We start from the raw sequence: 18,338 nt of genomic DNA, 5'->3' as shown, positions 1-18,338 counted from the left end.
GCCTATCACAAGGGTTTTATAGCTCGGGCGTTGGGCCCTTTAGAAAGGCGATAAAGGCCCTCGTCTCGTATCAGTGTCCCTAAGGGATTCATCCGAGCTTAAGACAATTCGTGGTTCGATCTTAGAGCGTTGCAAGTACTGTACCTTTGCACCACCATCGTCAACACACGCCCGCGAAGCCTGACCAATATATCATATTATTGTCATTGTGAAAGATCATGTACTGAATGGTCTCAATCGTGCCTATGCAAATGACCAGTTTAGAAGCCGCGTAGTGGCAGGAGTGAATGATGTCCTTCGATCGGCTTATGCATGAAGTAACATAAGATTATTCATTGCTTGAACTCCGACAAATCCACACACGTACCCTGAGCGTGAATGCAACAAGATCTGAACACACAATGCGACCTAGCAGCATTGAGTACCTCAAGATTCATGATGCTTGAGCGCTCTCGTCCAGTCAACTGCCCGCTCAATTCAACTGATATTCCGCCGTCAGAGTGCCCAAAACACCCCTTATTCGATCAACCGGCTGGTCTGATAGATTTTTAAAACTATGACGGATAAGTCACGAGAATCCCTTGACCCTGCAGCTCGGCCTCCAGCACAAGACCACCGACCAAGAAACAAGTCAGACGAGCAGGACTCTGGTAGAGTACGCCGTCATGAAACACCAATTGGGGGCGACGGTGTTCACGATACCGAAGAAGACGCCGCACATTCTGTAACAAGTGACGTCACCCCGTCGGAACTTGACATGCGGGTACCGAGTCATTGGGGAATTGTTAAACCGGCTTCAGCAAATGTTGTGCGGAATATCGTGAGAGGCTCGCTCATCACTGCACCGGTGATACAGTTCGGAAAAGATCGAGACGGAAGACGGAAGCGGGACCGCGGTTTCTACAAGAGCCCACTCGGCATGATTCTTATCAAGAGATACCCCTTGGTAGTCTATGATGTCGACCTTGATGAAAGGCACTTGCCGAAGAGATTGCACTGTATGCAACGTCACACCTATGGGGGAAGTGGGTTGTGGCGAGGGGCCCGCTTACGAGAGGACCATCACCTCCATGTCAAGCTTGTACCGCCCGGTCGTGACAAGAATGATAGAGGTGATGCACCAAATGAGCCTCTCATCATTGAAAGAATGTATAACAGCAAGAGAATATCGGAGAACTCATACCTCGAGTTCAGGAGCATATTAACCGTGGAATTGGATGAATATGTCGTGCTGGACGGACACTTGGAAATGGACAGTTGGGTTCGCTTGTTTAGGCTGTATATGTCCACTGTATCGAGAACTGCAACTCAGCAGCTACAAAAGACTCCAGTGTTTAGAAGACAGATCAGGGATGTCTTTAATGATCTTACCAGAGGCCTAGACGAGAAGGAACGGAGGGCGGCCGGTACTGTATCGACAGATCTAATTCAACGCGCCACTAGCAACAACGCCACACTTCAAAGCCAGCAGTTTCTCGGTGAGCGTGGGGACGAGATAATACCTACGACCAGAGTTACCCAAAATCATCATCTAAAGACCCGCGAGGGTAACGTCATTAGCAACAACCGGCAAGACACGGAAGTGCGACATCCACGAGAGCGCTCAGCGGAGGAGACACGACGTCGACGTAGTAGATCTCCACATGAAGTAGATCCGGAGCGATATCGTGAACGGGATGATCTGCCTGAGCACCCTTCGCAACCACCTTATAGTCGGCCCCGGGAACGTGCTAGACGCGAAGAACGAAGATGGCGAAGTACTTACGAGGATGACAGTCGTACTACCGTGCGCGAGTCGTGGCCTTCACATCGGATTCTTCGATCTGACAATGATCTTACGAGCAACCGCCAATATGACCGGCGAGGCGGAAGGGGCCAAGGCCGTGGTGACGATATGAACGTGCGCCAACGCGGCAGGAGCGCAGATAGAGGCGACGGACGTAGATAATCCAGGGGAAAAGAGTCTAATGAGCGAGCGGCAGTATGCTCTGAGCGGACGTATAAAGCAGTGACATAATCAGAACGAGCGGATTTGAGAGATGTGGCCGCCCGAACTTCAGCATTTCAACATGGCCGCAGCTGACTTTCTTCAAGTAGGGTGTAGATCTTTGGAATCACCGCGCACAATGTTCACCATTGCTGTACGCAGTGGGGTAACATTATGCTGTCAAAGTGGGGAGCTACCTCATCGTGGCGCTTTCCCGTCTTCGGGTGCATGCCTAGGTAGGTCACAATCTCCAACTCTAACGTCAAAGTGGCATCATTCTCACAACAGGTGGGTATCGAGTGACATAATCAAAAACATTAGCTCACTCTAGCTGATTGTCATCTCGCGAGTGTTCGCGGTAGACAATCTTGGCTATCAAGCTATAACGATTGCGTCTACCCTTTGGTCATCACACCACCACCATTGGTACCAATCACTTGTCCCGTGATCCACCCAGCCTCAGGCATACACAGTAAGCCGACAACTCCTGCAACCTCATCTAGATATGCCGGCCTCCCACCCATGTCCTTCGCTGCAGCAATGGTATCTTCCGAGTCGATACCCTCTCTCGTCGCAGCCAGTGGCGCCATGTAGTTGAGCGACCAGACCTTCTCCAACATCTCCTTCGGTAGACCCGTATACATGCCAGTAGCCATTGCACCCGGATTGATGGAGTTGACTGTGCAGCGTTCGGCGAGCTCTCGTGCCCATACCCGTGTCATTGCTTCAAGAGCGCCTTTAGTACCAGCGTAGCAAGATTGCCACCAAAAGCCCATCGAAGTCGTTATGCTGGAGACATTGATCACACGACCTGATCTATCATGGGGCAGATATGGTAGTGCAGCCTGTAAGATAAATAACGGTGCGCGCGCGTTTAATGCGAAGGTTGCTTCGAAGTCTGACAAGGCGACTGAACCCATTGGCGCTGGGTTAACAATGCCTGCATTATTTACTAGTATATCGATCCGAAACCCATCGCCGTTGTCGAAAGCTGATCTTACCGCGTCGATCAGTTGGGTTGGGCCGTTAGGCGTAGTAATGTCCACCCTTACTGGCAATGCCCGGACGGAATGCTGATGTTCTATCTCTTGGGATAGAGTAGTTGCGAGCACACTGGATGACTCTGAAGCGTAGTTGATGACGATACTGGCTCCCTTGGAAGCCAGATGACGTGCTAAGGCAGCACCGAACCCTTTCCAACGCTTGTCAACCCCGTCCTTGAGTAGCTATCGGAGGACGATGATGATACATACCCCGTGATGCGCCGGTGATTATCGCAAGTTTATCTTCTAACGGCCTCGTCATAGTGAAAGTGGTGGCTGAGTCGACATATTCCAATCTAAGCGCGACCTTCTGAATGCTAATATGCATACACAAGTGACAGCAAATCTTGCATAAAACCCAGAAGTGTGGTGGCGACATACCCTGGATGCTGCATACAGCATACCAAACACTTTCCAAGGACTCTGATCCTCCGCGGATGCGGAAGAGCATGGGTATGATCCACCTCTGGGTTCACAGGCTTGGCTAGACTAGCGGGGAAGGAAATCTAATTCGACTGTCAATCACAGGCTCGTTCGAGCTTTTTGACGTTTCAACATCTCACAGAAAATTGTCCTCATTTAGACTTGCACTTTACACTCTCGAGACCATTCGTTCAATCTAGTCTTCCGTCATGCGGCTAAGTAATCGCGTTGCCATAGTCACTGGCTCATCCCAGGGAATCGGTAGAGAGATCTGTCATCAATTTTCCATTGAGGGCGCATTGCTTGTATGCGCTGATCTCAAGCCAATTGGAAAGGGCGAAACTACTTCTACGCATGAATGGATTGTCAGCGAAGGCGGGCAAGCCATCTTTGTCGAGACCGATGTCAGTGTAGCTTCCAGCTGGGAAGCACTCATAGCAAAAGCTGTCAAGGCATATGGGAGGCTTGATATGTACGTACAAACTCGCCTCGTAGCCACCAATTCGGAGGACGTAAACTGATCTTAGTACTTACAGTGTGGTGAACAACGCAGGCATTTGCGCTGAGGCTAGCAACCCATTACCCATCGACCAAGTCGACGAAGACATGTTCGACGCTCACATGCGTATCAACACACGAGGCGTTTTTCTCGGTTGCAAGTATGCCGTTCGACAATTCAAGATACAAGAGCCGCGATCCAACGGTATGCGCGGCTGGATTGTGAACCTCGCTTCCATGGTCTCCAATATCGGGATGCAGGGACTTAGTAAGTCATCCCGCGCAGGAACTAGCGAGTGATTTGTTTTTAGCGTTGGGCTTACGCTTTGCAGCTGGGTACACAGCGTCTAAGGGTGCCGTTGCAGCTATGACGAGAACCATTGCACTGGATGTCGCGAAAGGAGGCATTGTAGCCAATTGCATCGCTCCTGGATGTAAGTCAACTCTTTCGGTGTGGCATTGGTCGCCCTGACACTCGTTATCAGTTTCTCAAACCGCCATGCTTGACGATGCGCTTGGTGGGGCCTTGTCCGCTGCAGCGGACGCCGTCAAGGCCTCCATTCCTCGCGGCAGCTTTGGGCACCCCAATGATCATGCAAGGGCTGCGGTATATCTTGCTAGCGATGATGCGCAATGGGTTACGGGGCAGGTATTGAATGTGGATGGTGGCTTGACTGCGCAGTGAATCATTCTCCTGTAGCATTAGGATCGTTGCAAATATGACGGAGTCGTTGAGGCATAACGCATGTGCCGTGCTTGGGAAGGTCTGAACTGCCGTTTGGCTTTGCGAGTGAAAAAATGTCTAGAACATCTGAGCTTTCGCGACTGATGTAGTTCTATACTGATTGTGGTTGTGCTTGCATGGTATGCAGTGTGCTGGGAGCGGGCAGTCTTCAGGGATGACGCGCCACACCCCGTTTTGGCCGCTCTCCCGTCTTCCCCGCGGCGGGTATCCGGGTGGGTTCCCCCCGTTCCCCCAAGCCCTCCTCACTGTGACGACTTTTCTCCGCTCTCCCCGACCCAGTTCCCTATGAGTCTACTCAAGACCCTGTACCGCCGGCTGTTGCTCGTATTGTAGTGGTGATACTGGTCGTCGCTTAGAAGCCTCACCATGGGATCGGCAGAGTAACGTGGGGGCAAAATATGCGCCTGGACTCGAATGTATCATTACCATGCCGCATCCTCGCATATCACGTACGAAATTCACGCTTCATTGCCAGCCTCGATTACGCGACCTTGTCACATCACAATCGGTAACCTAAGCGAGCGTGCGTAGCAGCGCAGAGCCCTAGAAAGTCTAGGATAATCCTGCGAGGTACTGCTTTGGGAGTGAAAATGACCACGACTGGGTCGTTGCTTCAGCAAGAGGGATACCCAACGTTGGAACGTGCCTTCTCGTCTCAGGTTGCGAGGAATATGTGTGTAAATCTCAAGAAAGATTTCATCATTGGGGATCACTGAGGGCGCCATATGTCAAGGGATCCATGGAAGGGGGCGTTTTCAGGCACAGGTGTCTTGTCGTTGCACCGGAGACATAAAGCGACCATGGAGAAGGACACGAGACCTCACAAAGAACTATGTCCGGTCCCACGTCTCCCCAGTTGGCATTAGCCGTCCTCGTTCTCTTACCATTCGATGTCCTAACTTGGGCTCTTCGTTTTCATGTCCGACTCTCGAGAAAAGCATGGGGGCCAGATGACTGGTCTATGGTGGTAGCGATTGTGAGCGAATGATTATCATAATGAGTTATCACGAGTACTGACGTTCAACAGCCACTCTTTATCGTGTCAACCATGGGCATGCTCGGGATCGCTTTCACGGGAGGTGGGAAAAGGGACAGCGAGCTTACTGCAGATGAAAAACAGACCGCAATGTTCGTACGTAAGATGAAAGATCTACTTGGCTGCTACGCTGACATCTGGCAGTGGTGGTTCATCATGCAGACCATGTTCTGTCTAGCTGCCATTCCAGTGAAATGGGCCATCTGCTTTACTTTGCTCCGCATAGCCAATGGCAAGAAGGTATATGAATGGTCGATATATGCCATCATGGCCGCAGTCGCTGCCGTCATGGCTTCAACGACTATATATGAGTTCTTTCATTGTACGCCCATTGCGATGAATTGGAGAGCGGTGGAAGGTGGCTCTTGTAAAGCTCAAAGCAACATCACTGGGTTCAGTTTTGCCCTTTCGGCGGTTTCCATCTTCTCGGATTGGTTCTGCGCCATTATGTAAGTTCGCTTGCGACTCAATGAGCTCTGTTGGCTTATCATGTCACAGTCCTATCCCACTACTCTGGAATGTCCAGATCGACTTCCGGGTCAAGATTTCCATCATCGCGCTCCTTGGTCTCGGTATATTCGCGTCAACTGCGGCCATCGTTCGTCTCACCGTGACTGTCAACCTTAGCGCGACAACGGACTTCCTCTACTACGCTATGCCAGTGGCGGCCTGGGCACATGCGGAGCTAGGTCTTGGAGTAGTTCTTGCCAACCTTTCGGCTTTGCGCCCGCTCCTCGAGAAGGTGCTCGACATCGGCTCCGCCTTGCGCAGCGGCAGCAAGAAGCGCACCGGCGATCAAACGTCTGGCGACCGATACATGGAGCTCGAAGAGGGTGTCCGCAATAGAAAGTCCGCGGCGCTATCGAAAAGGCTGAGTGTCATGAAAGGAAACGGGGCAACAAGTAGAGGCGAGGAAGACTTAGACGGTAATTCATCCCTGGGAGAAGATGACAGGTCCACAAGAAACATCATGAGCACCGATGGACGACCAAACGTACACAGTATTCAGGTTGATCATGAGTATGAGGTTAGCTACGAGAGTGGGAAAGGCTCATGAAGAGTTTGAGTGGTGGTTGAAGAAACTGAGAGTTAACGATTGATCTACTGGTACAAGGAAGGGGCTCGGAGGCTTTGTCGTTATGGTGATAAATAGTAGGCTGGGTAAACATGGTAACAAGCTATTATGGTTGGGTACCTCCTACTGAAAGTATGCGTGGAGTGAACCTGCTCCGGGTCTGCATCTGTGCCCGAACTTTTAGATTCTATCCCTCCTAAGACCGGCTTCTGGGGATTTTACGCGTGTACCTGTGATGATTGGGGACCTGTGGCTTGGTACGCAACAGGACCCCTGTCGTCGACGCATTGCTAATTAGCCATTCTTGTGGTTAGTAGCGATGTGCATCGCACCCTTGTCCGCCGCAGGTATTGTAGCCTTTGCGAACATCTGTCATCACTGATCATTGGATGGATACCCCCACCGCCAACCTTTCATTAGTGTGTTGAGACTCACATCAGGCGACCTCCCGCCTTTCCGCGACTTGCGGCCTCCACAGTCGAGGCCGAATATGTTCATTGATCAGCGGTTGTATGTTAGTCACTACCCTTGCGGGATAACCTACCTCAAGTTCTGTCTGAATACCGTGCATACGCTACTGCATCCAGTCACGAAGTGGCGAGTCTGAAGCTGATCCAAGACATGAGAAAGGGGTTGGTCGTATCTCCAGATATGCATATCTCTTTGTATGAGTCAAGATGCCATCTTGTCTTTGGCTAATATATCCCCCCTAGTACACCAATGTTGGCTTGTATCCTCGTTTCTGTTTTTCGCATACACTTTCCAGGTTTCCGCGAATCGGCCTCATCAAACACAATGCCCAGTGTAGGTAGCGACAACAGTCCACCAGCCATTATCTCTGAGAAGGCCGTCCCAGAGACTAACAATCGTCTTACCTCCCTCGACTCCGAAGAGGCAGACAAGCTACGCTCTGAAGCACTTTCGACTGATGTTACCAAGCTCAAAAACGGCTATTTCTCCAGTCCAAGGATTGTAGGGTCATTCCTGGGAACGGGCATCGTCGTTGTTGCGACGTACTTCCAATTTCAAGCCCTAGCTGCCGCTGTGTCTTCTGTCAACGCGGACATCGGACCCAGCGCCAATATCGCCCTTGTAAACACAGTATGGACTGTGTCGCAACCCATCTCGCTTCTGCTATTCGGTCGGCTCAGTGATCGCTTTGGCCGTCGTAGCTTTGCCCTGGGCTCCTGTGTGCTTGCGATCGTCGGCGGCATAGTTGCAGCAACAGCACAGTCTATTGAGACGTTGATCGGAGCAGAGGTCATCATGGGTGTTGCTTCCGGGGTACCAGCGGCTTATCCACTCTTAGCCGGTGAGCTAGTCAGCAACAAGCACAAGTATATCGGCACTGCTCTGGTTGTCGTGCCTAATGTCATTGCAACGGGATTTGGGGCATACATTGGGTTGCGGCTGGTACAGGTGGCTAACTGGAGATGGATCTTTTACATATATATCATGATGATGGGTAAGTCAACTCGAAGATGACTGATTTTGACATACCAATGACAACGCGTAGTGCCTGGCGCTATCCTATGGTTCTCCTTTTACCACCCACCTTGTTATACCCAGCTCCACGGGAAAAGGTCCAGCAAACTCGCAGAGCTTAAAAAGGTTGATTGGACGGGCGTTAGTCTCCTTGTCGCTGGCTTAGCTCTCTTCCTGCTCGGTATATCGTGGGGCGGTCCGGCGCAACCTTGGTCCTCTCCAAGAATTCTCGGTCTATTACTCTCGGGTGCTGCAGCCATCGTCGCATTCATCCTTTACGAAGTCTTCTTGCCGCCAGCACAACCGATCATTCCTATGTATTTCTTCGGCGACATGCGTGGCTTTACCTGTTTGGAGGTCATTTCAGCAACCTACGGCATCATCAACATCGCGCTCTTTGTTATGTGGCCGCAACAGGTTGTCTATATCTTCGGTTCGACTGTGAGCTCGTGGGAGGAGACCGCTTGGCTTTCAACCACAGCTGCATTCGGTCTTTGGGGTGGTATAGTCATCCTCGGGCCACTCATGTCATGGATCGGTCACATCAGGTACCAGATCCTGATTTCCTCGATCTGGATGACCGCTTTTCTTGGTGCGATGGCAAGCATCACAGTAGAGGACAAAGCTCGCGCAATCGCTTTCTCGTTTCTCGCAGGCTGGACTATTGGGTGGGGTGAAGTCATAGCAGCAATCGTCGTCCAGTATGTAGTCTCCGACCAAGATCTCGGAGTAGCTTTTTGTAGGTTTTTTCTCTCCATGTGAGATGTACGATGCTTGCTGACAGTGCTCAGCTGTCATCTCAGCATCCCGTACCATTTTTGGTTCCATCTTCACTGCTGCCTTTATCGCAGTGTATACGAACAAGGTGCCAGGCTATCTCACATCGATAGTACCGCAACGTGTTCTAGCAGATGGACTACCCGCAAGCTCATTGAGCGCGCTTATGACGGCTGCAGCTACCGCCAATCAAACAGCTCTTCTCGAGATCGATGGCATGACACCGGAGCTGCTTCACACCACCAATATAGCTGTTAGCGACGCCTACTCCAAGTCATACGCCTATGTGTACTACTTTTCTGTAGCTATTGGAGTGCTGGCAATCATTGCATCGCTATGTATGCGAGACTTTGATGAGTATTTGACCGGCCACGTGTCGAGGCAGCTATACCACAAGAGAGACAGGAGTACTGATCCACTGGAGGTAACGACACGAGAAGTCGATGAAGTTCAGGATGGTGATATTGAGGGCAAGATGACAGGCTGAGATCTTTGATATCTGTAGGAGACCAGGCTTGGGATTAACCATCAGTATGAACAACTTTGCGCGTGGTAGGGTTTACCCTCTGCAGGTTTCGGCGCTTCATGGAAAACATACTGTCTTTGCCCCAGTCACGACACACACTCAAGTACTTTTCAAATGCGGAAAGGCGTTAGCCTTGAACATGCCGTAAGAGAAGCCCCTCTTTCGTCTTGCAGAACTTGTGATTTGATTTACGTGATACATGGTAAGGACATGTGAGATCAACGCAGAAGTGCCGCTTGCGCTGAAACAGCATAGTCCAAGTTCGAGAGTCGAGCGGCCTGAAGAGAGCGTGGTGCCTATGAGGTCGAAATCGAAAAGGAAGTTTGGCGTCCATTTCTTGGGACAATACCCGCCAAAGCACGAATCGCATATGTCATCGAGCCTTGGCATGTCGTCATCCAAGTCATTCACGACGCGCTTATTCCGCGTCAACACGGTTACTCTGGACGCGCAACTAACTTGCTAAAGCAGACACGTTCATGTTCTGGTCGCTAATAATATGATAGTCATGACTCGACGGGTCTTATCTCTTGCATCCGAGTCTCGATCTGCCGCCGTCTATCCCCTACCGCGCGTTCGCTGACGCTGAGCCACTGCTCTGCTTTCTCCGACTTTCGCGACACCGGCTGTACTATAGACTCGTGTACTGTTAATGGATCTTGACAGTCCTCAATACCATCATTCCACACCGAGTCGTCTGCCGAGCTCGAAACGTCGTCATCAGCTTCCAGCGCCCGCTTCCATTTTTCTGCCATGTGCAGCACATATCCTGCAGGCTTCAAGTTGGGCTTAGCATCAGCATCGATGCCTTTTTTCCAAGCCTCGATGGCATCATGATCAAGGCTCTTTATCTTAACTGTTGCATACTCCTTAAGGTCGTATGGCATGTTGAGACTCATGTCATCATCTGGGCCTACGATGGAGACATTCGCCTCTGCTGCTGCTGCGATCTTAGCTTCATGTGTCTCTTCTGCACGTTTTACTAGTCCGGCAAGCTCATAACACGTCCGAACGTGATCACGGCTGAACTCTTCCTCCAAAAGGTGCTTTGATGCATCTGGTCGATCGACGGCGCCAGCAACGTATGCCGCAAGTCCTCTTCGAAAGGCATCGCGATGCTGCTCGTGCCGTCTTTGAGCTTCACGCAGCTCCCGACGTGCTCTCTTCTCCTCTAATCTGATGTAGGCTCTGGTGTTCTCTAGTTGTCCTTCAAAGGCGCCTCTGCTGTCACGCTGGTCCTTTACAGACGAGAGCTCGTCTATCAGTCCGCATTGCGCAAAGACATCCTGGAAAATATCCTCCACTGGTAACGCGGCCTGTTCCCAGGCTTCACGAGCAAGTTCGATATTCCGTACCAATCTTGATCTCTCTGCCTCAAACGTCGCTTTCTCTTTGTCCAGCTGTTCAATCTCTTGCCGCATGCCTTGAACGACCTTATTTTCCTCGGGGGTTGGTTTTCGGTCTCCCTTGAGCTTCGCCATATTTCGTAAACGTTCCAGAACCCAGTCTCCAAGGATCTCATTCTTCCTGAGTGCCCTGTCGATCTGCAGCAACGATGTGTCTCTCGCGTGCCGATATGCCTGGCCATTTGACACTTGGTTCTCGATCTTCTGGGCCAAGACATACGAAACATTCATTAGCATTACCGGCGGTTTAGAGCTGGCCTTGTTCAAGAGGAATAATTCGGAAATCCCATTAGCACAGAGTTGCTCGATATCCGCCTGGCTCCCACTACTTGTCCTGTTCAAGGCTATCGGGAAAGAGTCCATAATATCATGGCCATCTTTGCTTGTGTCTTTATCATCACTTCTAGTTTCCAGACTTCTATCCATTCTTACTCCTTCACATGGTAATACCAACCTTTGATTGATTGGAGACCTTCTTCCCTGGCCGTCACTTTCATGAGATGGTAACGTTTCTTCAATGTTGTTGTTAAGTTTGGCCCGTTTGCTTTGTCCTACTTCCGGTACATCCCTGCCCTCGGCCGTTTCTGAATTTTCTTCGACCGTGAGCCCTCGCTTTCTAGTATTTCCAATCTTGCTAGCTGCATAATGAGCTTCTCGCTGGAAGTCGTCATTCATGTTGAGCATGTTTAATATTCGTATCGAAAGCGCCGGAAGTGTTTGCATCTGGTAGATGTATGGTTCGAAAGGAACAAAGCGCCTCTTTGCATTGTTTTCTCATTGTTCGCCATCACCTCTCCAATTTGGTAAGCCATGATGCTTCTTGGAAGTACTATCAACCAGTCGTTACCTTATTAGCGCTCTGCCGATAGTGACGCATCGTTGAAGACATACGAGCAACAGGTTCTGTGTTGTACGTTGCACCACTACGCTGGTATCCTTCTTTTAGAGCTAGACAATCGGCTGTTCGCCGAACATTGTGAGGTAGAACACTTTGTAGCGAGCAATCTTACAACTATCGCACTTCGTCGTGCAATTTCAACGAACTATGCTTTTATCCAAGGGCGTGGAGGCGCTATGAAAGGTCACCGCAAGAACATTCCCATGATCCACATTGAATCTAGCCACGGGCGCACCACAGTTTCTGCAGTTGCAAATCAAAGCGAGCTGTTCCAGATCTTGGCAGCCGTCTCATTCGATTGCACGATGCAAATTCATATCAATGGATCCCATTCACAAGGGCCTTCAGGTATAACGAGACCGCCTCTAAAGCGCCGACGCTCAAGGTATGCAAGTCTAGTTAGGAGCGACGCGGAATTGAACACACGTCTAAGTTCAGTGCTGCCAGTTGATTGGGACGGTTTGATCATTGATCAATACCCCGACGAACAGACTGAGGCGATCTATCTAATCAAAGCTTCGAACATCAGACAAGAGCGGGCATTGACAGAGAATGAGATTTCTCGATTTGAACCAGGCGATTTGGTGCTGGCAAATGTCCACGAACCGACTACTGATCCTAACGGCAGAGTTGGCGGTGATGATGTTACGGCCACGATATTCGGCCAAGCAGTGTCGAAAGCTCGTTTTCACATTCTCCTGGAGAAACACCCAAAGCATGGGGTATTTGCTCCAATTGGGTCGCGCGGCTTGAAGGGATTGCAGGGCCTTAGCGAGATGGAGCGACGTTGTCGTGTTGGCTTTCGCAAGGCAGAAGAAAACTTCGATCGTGACAGGCTTATCACAGAAGACCCTGAGTTTTTGTCGTTACATGATCCTCTAGAGCTTCGGCAGGGCGTACTAGATCGTTGGTCATTTCTGGATCTCTCCTACCTAACGCCCTTATACTGGTCCTCCAACGTCCAATTCAAAGGATATCTGACCAGATCAGATACACGCAGAGTACTCGAACTTTATGATAGCTTATATCGTGTGAGCCCAGATCCAAGCAATAGAGCTGCGCCATTGACTTCCCCAGCAGACAATGACGCTGCCACAAGGCCTTTGCTACCTCTCAGCCCCAAACATCTGAGACAAGATATCAATCTTCGTTCGGCAGCATTTTATGAGGTGGCGGGGCAAGCTGATTATGAACAACCAACGCTTGACAGGTCCGCTTCCAATGCCAAAGATGATCCGGATCGATCGAAAGGCACGGCAGAAGAACAAAAGAGAGCATTCACCAAACGGAACACGGAAAACGCATCAGTCGTCCAAGACCTAGTGAAAACCGAAAAGAAATTCTTTAAGGATGTGGATGATGCCACTCTGAGTGCAGCCCAAGCGGAGATACACGCTAGAAAAACACTGCTAGAATACCAGGACATGGTGTCGACCGGTACAGCGGGAGAGCATGCCCTTGAGCTATACAAGATCGCGGCAGAACAAGCCGTGCTAGATCGTGATATGGCACTAGAGAAGAGGGACAGATTGACTGCATCAGTTGAGGAGGTACTGGCGCATCCAGAACTCAGGCCCCGCGTGCCTGCTGGCACAGACATCAATGAACAGCGACTGACTATCATCAAAAACGCCACCAGATCGCTTCAGAATCGACTACAGAGCATCGCCAAGCAAAAGTAGGTGTTTATAGCTGGCCTGCTTACATCATTAGGCATGACTAGTCATGGCCACAGTCAAACGTAATATGTTGACTTGCTACAAGTGGCACTCAGCATCGAGAATACTCATCAGCGCTATCAACTAGCAACGTATACGTTTCCTTTCTTTTGCGTCCAAGCGTTCGTTAGCGGTAAGCAATGAAATTCATCAATTGCATTTGTCTACTGACGAGTATTGCATGATGATCATACAACAGCTCTTCCCGCCAATACAGTGACAATGACAAGTCATCAGGGTGACTCCCATGTGAAACATTGCAGTAGCTCACAGCACAATACAGGAAATCAGGAGATCAGGCATGAAATGTTCGTATTCTTTAGACATTTACAACGGTCTTGAAATAGGACATAATAAGATATTGGGTATTATCGCATCAAAACATCGTCAACTCCACAGCGCCTCGCTCTTGTTCTCTTACAATAAATTCATACACGCGTCAAGTTCGATCCCTCAAAAGCATCATACCATCCCTTCATCTCCCACCGCCGTGACTGCAACCATTGCTTCGTCTTGTCATTGTTGTAGATGTATGGCTGCTTCCACCACTTCTCATGCACACTGACTAGCCCTTTAGCAATGTCGTTGTCGTTGGGACAACGGATGTTCCACGTATAGGCAATCTCCCGCCAAGGCATGGGTCCGTCCCAGCGATGCGCGTGGTTGATAAGGTTTTGTTCGGGATATCGGGGGTCGAAAGAGCCGGGTGTGTTGAGTAGCGTCTTGTAGTACTCGAAGACGGGAAGCGAGGGCGCGAGGATGAAGAAACCGGCGTTCATGTTGCCGGGGCCCTTGAGACCTGTGCCATACGTAGGCGGGAAAGCATGAGTCGAGTCCCAGACTTCGGAGTTGGACGCGAGGAGGTAAGTTGAGGGCAGACCGGTATCGTTGGACGGCTTGGTAGCGAGCAGCTGAGCGGCGGGGTCGTCGAATACTGGGTCGAGATTCTTGAGCAGCATGGAGTCGCCATCCATCACGACGATGCGATCGTACTGGGTCATCTCCCAAACACGCAGTTTAGTCATTACGTCGTCCCATCTGTGAAACTCAGGGTGGACCCAACTGTCGTTGGCAGTGTGCAGAAATTCTACAGCATGAACGATGGCGCCATCCTTCTCTAGCCGGTCGCGTCGTGCCTGGGTGACGGTAGGAGTGACCATGACAATGACATCATGCTTTGTGCGCGTCTCAGGTTTATGAATGAACTGCCAGATGAGGATACGGATGGCTTGGAAGTACTTGTCGTCCTCCAAATTGTCTGCATCACTGTTTGGCGAAGACAGGTCGTCGCCTTCAAGGGCATCTCCTGTGAGGAAAGTAACGTATGCTAGCTTCTCCGGTCTGTCGGTACCAGTGACGTTGGCTTCGAGATAGGACGGTGGTGTGGGAATCGGTTTCGGCTTTTCGGTTTCGGCGGCTTTATGGCTGATCAAGGCCGGCATGGGAATTTTGTCGAACACGCGCGTTTCCACAGCGAGAAAGATGCAGGTCGACAATATCACTACTGTCGCCAGTGTGATCCGGATCCATCGAGGGCTTGTGAAGATGTTCCAGGGGCTTGGAGACTTCATCCAGGCGGGCTTTGACCCATCCATGGACGCCAGCATGCTGAAGATACAAAGAAGTGCAAAGTCTACGCAAATTGACAGTAGCGCAGCAGGCTGTATTTCAACCTCATCCCTTTCCACTCCGGTCCCGTAAGCCCTGCCGCATGTGGTTGGACAGCATTTTATGCGAAGGGGCAAACCCGATGGGAGGTAGCAGTAACCGTTCGTGAGTCGTGCAAACCCTGGACAATCCCGCGCTTTGGCCAGACCCTGTCGGACGCTGACAGACCTGACATTGAAAGCTTGGCGGTAATGCAGAAGTTTGATTAGTTGGTAAGCACTTAGCGGAGATGATCTTGCGCCTTAGCGGTGTTTCCAGACCAACTCAGCCCTAGCCGACGCGGTTCCCTGGGCATGGTTGCCTACCGAACAACGTTCAAAAGAAATGGCCGAACACGCTGCTAATTAAGACTACCAGTGCAGACTACATTCCATCATCGTCATTGAACGTGTATATGAAATGACCTCGAATGGAATGGAAATAACTGATGTGAGTTCAGATGGGTACTTCGTATTGACATTCTCGCTAGACTGCCAAATTTAGCTAAGCCTATGCTTGTCGCGCCACGACTTTAACCTTGGAACACGCTACAATGGGCGCCTAACAGGGAATTCAGCAAAGCGTGTATTTTTGAAATTTGAAGGAAGACAAACTTCTGCAATAAGCAAATTCTGCTCGTGAGTATCTCGGCCGCAGTTCCAGACGTCCAGGTCAATCCGGCCAGAACTACGCACGTCCACAAGTGGGCTAATTTGGTGTGAGCCCACGCTTGAGAGAATCGCGACGCGGTGACAGCACATGCATATCTTGCAAGGTTGGGGAAGGTATCGGCATAGGCCGTTGACGCCGATGCCGTGCACTGCCACCCAGTCAAGCTTACACCTGTTGCGCAATGATCACCAGGAGTGGGGCATGCTGGCTGTCAGCTCTACACGACGAGACATGAACACACACAGAGTGAAATAGGTAAGTAAGATCGACTTATCTGATTATGCAAGTCAGATATGTTAGCGATTGGCGAACATTGGGTCGAGTTGACACGTATAAGGCCTCCAGATGTCGCAGTATACGTACGCTCCTCTGGCAGACTCGCAAATTCGGTTCCTTCGCATACAACGACATGCAGCCACTCTGCAGCTAGTATGTGACTTAGAACGGGTTGTTGTCCCTTTCGGCGATGGATACGCGGCGCTTTCGTATACATGGGGTGACCTTACGCCGACGCGTAGCGTTCTCATCGAAGGCAGAAATCACGATGTTCCTCAGAACCTTTTCGATTTTTTTCAAGCCTACCTCGTCGCTCATCCCGGGGAATCATCACCCAATGGGAATCTTTGGGTTGATCAAATATGTATCAATCAGCTTGATCATGATGAGCGGAGCCAGCAAGTGAGCATGATGGATAAGATATTTCGATCAGCGAGCAAGGTGCTCGTCTGGTTAGGATGTGAGCCTGCTATGGTCGAGGCTGCGCGACAGGTGCGGTATGGCGATACTAGTAATGCTGTCGCGACATTGTTGCATCATCCGTACTTCTCAAGGGTCTGGATTGTCCAGGAAGTTGCGCTCGCACGGAAAAAGGTCATTTTATGTGGAGACGTGCAGCTCGAATGGAGTGACTTGCTTGATGCTGTAGCAAAGCACTTCGACGTCTTAGACCGCATACCAGCAGTGGTCCATGAGAAAGAACACTACAGAACGCTTGAGATGTGTCTGTACAAGTACTGTTGGAACGACTGTCACGACCCGCGGGACAAGCTGTACGGCCTACTCGGTCTGACTGCTGAAAGATGGCGCGTCAACGTCAACTACAACAAGACAATACTGGAGGTATATCTGGACGCTGTCTGCGCGGTCTGCGAAGAGCTATTCGACATCCTGGATCCGGACTGTTTTTACGATGGATGTATTGAGTACCCCGTGAACCTCGAAAACTATCGCACAACACTCCTTGCTTTGGGTGTAGCGATGGGGTTTCCTAAAAATCAGCTCATGGGCCTAGGACCTTTCATCGAAGCAATACAAGCAGTGTACCACAGCACGTATTTGCGGAACATCTCGTTCATTTTCACTGGGCTCCTCCATTCGAAAGAACGAGAGCAAGATTGTGCGTATGATGTGACACACCCGAAAGCAAACATTGCAGTCCGTTGGGGCTCGATTGTTGCAACCCGGCGAAATCCTTTCGTGCGCGACGTCATCCCTCGGATGGGCTTACAAATAGCCTCAGCTTCATCGCAGGACGACGTGCATGGCGAAAACGATGATGAAGGGCCAGCCTGGGATCGATGGTGGTTCGAGCACAACGGTAGGACGCAATACTTCATCTGCCCACACACCGACGAGGTTGCGCTGTCCAGATCGGCAGAGTCTTGAGGTATTCCTTGCCGCTAACTCTTCTGAGTGCCGATATTTCGCGACAATCGTGTCCGGAAATCCTAGCCGGTAGAACTCTGTTTCTTAGAAGCCATCCTTGTGTTGATCGCCAGTGCATTGGAGATGGAGTCAGGAATCGCTGTCCATATCGAAGGAATCGATGCTAGAGCCTGCAGCCTGGCCTTGGCCGCTCAATTGATGCTAATTGAGGCATTATAATAAGGGTCTCGAATTTTAGCGAAAGGATGGAGATGTGCCTCGGAGTCTGCTGGAGGCCTGAAATCTGTAGGGCAATGGTCATTGGCTTTTGCTGAGCGCTCGAATCTTGGCTTGAATGATGAGAAGTATACAGCCTCGGTGACTGTACTCGGGGTACATCCTGCAATCTTCATATCCGTCTTTGTAGCCCGTCGTTTTCGAAGGATCCTGCAGTCATTCGTGGAACCTCGGACGGCTCGTGGAGGCTGTGCCTCGCCATCGGTAAAAGGCGCCCACCGCTCCTGCATGCCAAGACTTCGGGTAACGTCCCACTAGCGCCACGAATCTGGACCTGCCCTTGACGCGCTCAGGGACTCGGTCTCGACTACCCCGATTAACACATTAAGCGAGTTCCCCGCTATGAGTTATGGGATCTCAACATCCTGGTTCATGCGATGGCACGATTCAGGATCATATTCTGCCTGCGGCTCAGCTTCGGCTAAGCCTCTTCTTCTCCACAGACATGAGGCTGAGTTCGT

General features: G+C 50.6%; 8 protein-coding genes across 8 annotated transcripts; 5 read left to right on the top strand and 3 right to left on the bottom strand.

Annotated features, from left to right (window-relative positions):
* Positions 1-556: 556 nt before the first annotated feature.
* Positions 557-1,948, top strand: GT037_008323 (uncharacterized protein; the record flags this gene model as incomplete). Its single annotated transcript, XM_038933370.1, has 1 exon — positions 557-1,948. One exon carries the CDS (start codon positions 557-559, stop codon positions 1,946-1,948), a length of 1,392 nt encoding a protein of 463 aa, XP_038784035.1.
* A 434-nt stretch (positions 1,949-2,382) lies between these two features.
* On the bottom strand, positions 2,383-3,292 carry GT037_008322 (nad-binding protein; the record flags this gene model as incomplete). Its single annotated transcript, XM_038933369.1, has 2 exons — positions 2,383-3,179; positions 3,241-3,292. The coding sequence occupies 2 exons, from the start codon at positions 3,290-3,292 to the stop codon at positions 2,383-2,385; spliced, it is 849 nt and encodes a 282-aa protein (XP_038784034.1).
* A 370-nt stretch (positions 3,293-3,662) lies between these two features.
* Positions 3,663-4,636, top strand: GT037_008321 (nad-binding protein; the record flags this gene model as incomplete). Its single annotated transcript, XM_038933368.1, has 4 exons — positions 3,663-3,925; positions 3,990-4,219; positions 4,284-4,385; positions 4,437-4,636. 4 exons carry the CDS (start codon positions 3,663-3,665, stop codon positions 4,634-4,636), a joined length of 795 nt encoding a protein of 264 aa, XP_038784033.1.
* Positions 4,637-5,528: 892 nt separating this feature from the next.
* On the top strand, positions 5,529-9,556 carry GT037_008320 (fungal trichothecene efflux pump; the record flags this gene model as incomplete). Its single annotated transcript, XM_038933367.1, has 7 exons — positions 5,529-5,672; positions 5,724-5,828; positions 5,877-6,181; positions 6,231-6,658; positions 7,574-8,272; positions 8,324-9,031; positions 9,084-9,556. 7 exons carry the CDS (start codon positions 5,529-5,531, stop codon positions 9,554-9,556), a joined length of 2,862 nt encoding a protein of 953 aa, XP_038784032.1.
* Positions 9,557-10,101: 545 nt separating this feature from the next.
* On the bottom strand, positions 10,102-11,427 carry GT037_008319 (uncharacterized protein; the record flags this gene model as incomplete). The annotated part of the gene is made up of 1 exon (XM_038933366.1): positions 10,102-11,427. The coding sequence occupies one exon, from the start codon at positions 11,425-11,427 to the stop codon at positions 10,102-10,104; it is 1,326 nt and encodes a 441-aa protein (XP_038784031.1).
* Positions 11,428-12,075: 648 nt separating this feature from the next.
* Positions 12,076-13,581, top strand: GT037_008318 (uncharacterized protein; the record flags this gene model as incomplete). Its single annotated transcript, XM_038933365.1, has 1 exon — positions 12,076-13,581. The coding sequence occupies one exon, from the start codon at positions 12,076-12,078 to the stop codon at positions 13,579-13,581; it is 1,506 nt and encodes a 501-aa protein (XP_038784030.1).
* Positions 13,582-14,045: 464 nt separating this feature from the next.
* GT037_008317 (glycosyltransferase family 8 protein) lies at positions 14,046-15,224 on the bottom strand (the record flags this gene model as incomplete). The annotated part of the gene is made up of 1 exon (XM_038933364.1): positions 14,046-15,224. One exon carries the CDS (start codon positions 15,222-15,224, stop codon positions 14,046-14,048), a length of 1,179 nt encoding a protein of 392 aa, XP_038784029.1.
* A 1,057-nt stretch (positions 15,225-16,281) lies between these two features.
* On the top strand, positions 16,282-17,601 carry GT037_008316 (uncharacterized protein; the record flags this gene model as incomplete). The annotated part of the gene is made up of 1 exon (XM_038933363.1): positions 16,282-17,601. One exon carries the CDS (start codon positions 16,282-16,284, stop codon positions 17,599-17,601), a length of 1,320 nt encoding a protein of 439 aa, XP_038784028.1.
* Positions 17,602-18,338: the final 737 nt, after the last annotated feature.

Source organism: Alternaria burnsii (genome assembly GCF_013036055.1).
Source record: "Alternaria burnsii strain CBS107.38 chromosome Unknown 753, whole genome shotgun sequence".
In the NCBI taxonomy this organism is placed as follows: domain Eukaryota; kingdom Fungi; phylum Ascomycota; class Dothideomycetes; order Pleosporales; family Pleosporaceae; genus Alternaria; species Alternaria burnsii.
This window is presented reverse-complemented; position numbering and strand designations above follow the sequence as displayed.